At 42.4% G+C, this 4,566-nt stretch overlaps 1 protein-coding gene across 1 annotated transcript; it reads right to left on the bottom strand.

The window, feature by feature from the left end:
* Positions 1 to 1,695: 1,695 nt before the first annotated feature.
* On the bottom strand, positions 1,696 to 3,232 carry LOC108106267 (serine protease inhibitor 42Dd). The gene is made up of 4 exons (XM_017213231.1): positions 3,206 to 3,232; positions 2,223 to 3,127; positions 2,028 to 2,172; positions 1,696 to 1,967 (listed from the first exon to the last, which is right to left on the bottom strand). The coding sequence occupies exons 1-4, from the start codon at positions 3,219 to 3,221 to the stop codon at positions 1,843 to 1,845; spliced, it is 1,191 nt and encodes a 396-aa protein (XP_017068720.1). The 5' UTR covers positions 3,222 to 3,232; the 3' UTR covers positions 1,696 to 1,842.
* Between the last annotated feature and the right edge of the window lie 1,334 nt (positions 3,233 to 4,566).

Here is a 4,566-nt window from a genome sequence, read left to right on the forward strand (position 1 = left end):
CCAACAAAGATGCTTAATGCATTTTGTGACCGCCGGCATTTGCCGCTCGTTGTTGCATGTGGATGCGTTTGATTGGTTTTAAATTACATTTCGAAATCGGTTCTAGCTCCGCACTATACACTCCTCATTTGACCATAATTCAAAGGACTGTTGCCCAATACCCAATAATATTCATATTCAAATTAATTATGCACGGAAAAAGCGAGGTCAACTATTTCTTTTTTGCTTCCATAGATTATGCAACTGCACAATTGTGGCCATTAGATATTGGCATTTCGAGTGGATCAAACACGAGCGTATGCATAGCAATTAAATTAATTGGATTATATATGTAGGAGTAAGTACTATATACTCGTATGCGAGTTTGTATGCCGAAGTATTTGCAATATGAAATTCCATATTTATTTTGCTAGTAATTATTCATAGCCCCAGCCCTGGCAATGGAATTCATTTGGTTGTTGCCCAGTTTCGGTAATTTGATTATGGTGACATTTTGCATTAGCATTTGACACAGATGCCATGGCCAGAGAGAGCTAACTCCCTGTCTCCCCCTTTCGATACTACTAGGCACTTCCCCTGGGTGTTTCCAAAGTTTGTGCAGCTGCACTTCCGCTGCGATGACGGAAGAGCCATCTTCTACTACTCCATTGGGGCAAAAATCGGGGGAAAGATAAACATTTGTGCCACACCGGCTGCTGTCGCTGCTGCTGCTGCTGCTGTTGCTGCTACTACGACTGGAATGACCATCAATGGCAGACGACGACGGTGCCAGAATCAGAATCACATCGCGTTGCACGACAATCATCGATGAATTGGACGGGCAAAGTTTTCGTTTTCCAACCGGACGAGCGACTCCATCTCCTGCGATTCCGATTCCGATTCCTATTCCGATTCCAGCTCGGACTTTGGCTGCTTGTTTCAGCTGTTGTTCTTCCCGCTCCTGCTGCTGATGCTCCTCCTCCTTAGTGCTCCTCCACTTCCTCCATGATGCTCCTACTGATTCTTCTGCGAAGTTCACTACAGTTGAGAAATTACTTATTTTTCAATTGTTGGCCCTTGCTGGCCGGAATGGCATTTGGCATTGTTGTAGCCGCGCCGGCATTGCCGTGCAATCTTGATTACTGTCAGTGGCAGCAGTTGTATTTAAAATTGGCTAACAAGTTGGCTTCCCTGGCCGGGCAAAAGAATCCCGGCGATGCTCGTTTGCTGCCGCTTTTCTCTACTCTCACGGGGGGTAAACATATTTTTGCTGTCCTTTTATGTCCTTTTGCGGCTGCTTTAAGCTAGGATTGGTTTCTTTAACTCGATTGTGGCCACTAAACTATTTGTTGGTTGTAATTATAGTTAAACTTAAAGACTGTAGATTAGCATATTCTAAGCTTGGCTAATTAAGGCTTTACAATACAAATTTATGTACTTCTTAAAAGAACAATTTCAATATTTTTTTATTAAATCTAAAAGTGTATTTAAACTTTTGGTTTATTACCCATTTTCATCCAACTTACTTTTCATTTGGTTTTGGCCAGCCGCCGTTTCTTTGTTGCCATTTCCTACCATTTTCCCTTTTGATACAAACCACCACCCCCTCTTATTTTCTTCGTTTTGCTTCTATCTGCGAATTTTCGCAATGATCTGTCCGGGCAGCCATGTTGCCATTTATTTTACACCCCCCAAAGTCTTTCCACCGCTCAAATGTTTGCCTGTGCCTGCTGTTTTTTTGTATTTCGAATGCATTGTGTACATTTGTTTGGCAATAATTTGATGTTCATTGGGATATGGCCATTTGGCCGTGATTGCCTGCGGGCCATTGCCATCAAAATATTTGCAACACTCCGCGCGCAATTAGGGCCTAATGAAATGGCCAACGAAATAAACGTTTTTCTTGCTGCGAATGGCGAAAACGAATGGACGGTCGACCTTGAAGACCTTGCGATGGGGATTCTTTTTGACTTCTTCGGGTTGAGTATCTAAAAATATAAAATTTAATGATTTAATATAATTTTATGTAATTCCTTAGGAGTTCCTACCCGGTTCTGGTTCCGTTTCGCATCCTGTTTCGGTGACATTTAGAAATAGTTTGTGCCTGGCCTCTGAAATGCTTTGTGGTGTCTTTTTGGCAAAAAGGCCACTCAAGTCCGCCTGATCAGGCTCAAAAATGCGATTGATTCCCAGCTAAGATATAAATTAATTTATTAAAATGAATAACGAATACCTTTTCTTACCTTCTGTAGTGGATATTTTAAGTCTATATCGCATTCCATTTTGAATTTCGGAACTGTCACATCCACTTCGGTCAACAGACTTTTGGCAGCTACTTCGTTCATATCCACATGCTCCAGTTTCTCCTCCAATTTGGCCAAGCCATCAATAGCTGTGGGCAGAATGATCATCATGGTCAAGTTGGACTTCTCAAAAGGTAATTGTAGAATTTGTGACTTAAGTTTCTTGGACTCTCCATAACGAAACAGGCCAATCTGTGTCATCATGGGTATCTCCATTCGCTGGCGGAGATTAATCCAAAAGTCTCCGAGCTTGGTAAGTTGCTGAGGAAATATCTTTTCCCATTTGGCACGGAAGAACAGAGAGTTGACCAGAATAACACTGGAATCGGCATTGAAGACCTCTGGGGTAACCAGATTTCTTACGGTGTAAAATGTTTGCTTTTCCATCCAATTGTTGACTTGTTTGATGGAATCTTCGGGGTTTAGGTAATTCAGAGAGTGTGCCTGGGCATTGAAGAACTCCATGGCCCGGTTATTAAAGTCCGGCCGTATTTTCTCTTCTTGATTAACATACAAACGGGTTACCAACCGCATACCCACTCCATTTCTGGCGCAGGAACACTCTGCACTCCAGGCCTCGGCATGTTGGATGGCGATTTGCGACTTATTGGCCGCTCCCAGGATCAATTTGGAGCGCAGTTCATCGGCACTTTTCCCTGCGGATCCAATGAAGACCAAGGTCATGGCACTACGGGCAGCAGCTGGAGAAACCATTATATTCGCTGGTTGTGCCTCATCGTTGAGGGCCCGAAAGAGATTCCGGGCAAAAACAATGGGGCTGGCGCTTATCGATGGCGCCGTTGTGCCCGCGTAAGCCATCGGGATCAGGCTGATGATTAGGAAAACTATGGGATATAGTAAGGAGGCACAGGTATGATTTTTGTAAATATATTAAACTCACACTGGATTAAAAATTCTCTTACCCCATTCGCTTGGCATGTTGAGATCCAACTAAAGCTCATCGATGTTTGGCTAACAATTGAACAATGGGTTGTGGGTGCTCTGAGTCACCAACTTGTTCGAGATCATCTCTGGAGATTGAGATGTAGTTAAACCGGTTATTTAAGGTCAGTAAATTAATCGGAATAAGTTATACACAGGAAGCCCTTTGAAGTTATATGAGTTCTTCGTCTTTACTTTGCAGTTTAGTTAAGGAAATCATAACGACTCGAAAGAGTTTCTTTATAAGTAGATAAATAACGAAGTTAATTTAATTAAGTAATCAAATCAAGCTCGCCTGTTAGTCAAATTAAACGGTTCAAAACTTCTTTCCATTGTTTTTTGATATCACTATTTATGTTATGGAATAGTTTTTGGTTGGTAGTTGACGCTGTCATTGTTGTCAGATGTTTTTGTTTTTCCCCCTATTGTTGTTTAGCTGGGTTTGTTTTGACGGCTCGCATGGCTGCCAATTTTTTTTTTTGTGTCTCGACTGGAAAATATTTTTGCAGCCCTCGAGATGAGAGGTTCGAATTGGGAAAATGCAGTGGAGCGTTGGTATTGTTATTTGCATGCCACGACAGCAAGTCAATAATGTCAATGTATTGGCAGTTGCCTTGGCGGTTCACCATCAGCGGCCATCTCTTTCTATTGGCAGCTTCTGTGTATATGTGCTCTCTTTCTAATAACCATTCCCTATCCCTTTCTCTGTCTGATTGTGTGTCTGTGTGTGTTTGTATGCGGGAGTGACTTAAATGATGTCTACACATTCCTAGTTGACAGTCAATGTGAGATGAGAGTCTCCCTCTCTCATCTGGTGCCCACTCTACCCATCTCTTTCGGCTTTGTTCTAGCCGTCCCTTTCGCATAAAGAGACTGCAGTTATGCATTGCTGTGCACAGATTTCGCGCTTGATTGCACTGCTTATGCGCCTGATGCGTTTTGTATTTATATTTCAATTTCATTTCGTTCACCTTTTGACGTCACGCTTTCTACATGTCTAGGCACCTGCTTTTCTCCTCTCTGTGTAAGCGTGTGTATGAGTATCTGTGTGACATTGCTGTATGTGTGTGTGTGTGTGTGTGAGTGTGCTTTCCATTCAATCATGCATTTGTTCATGCACTCGGCTGGCGCAAATGAACAAATTTCACGTCTGATTGAGCCATTTAAGTGCGACGACTCGCCTGCCTAATCGACCTCCATTCGCCATTCCCCAATTACCATTTCTCATTTCACATTTTCCATTTTCCGTTTGCCATTTTCCATTTCGCCCAATAGCAGGCTATTTCAATGGATTTACAAATGCGTTTAATTTGCAATATTTTGATCGCATTATGATGAGCCC

Source organism: Drosophila eugracilis, unplaced genomic scaffold (assembly GCF_018153835.1).
Source record: "Drosophila eugracilis isolate 14026-0451.02 unplaced genomic scaffold, ASM1815383v1 contig_90, whole genome shotgun sequence".
Lineage (NCBI taxonomy): Eukaryota > Metazoa > Arthropoda > Insecta > Diptera > Drosophilidae > Drosophila > Drosophila eugracilis.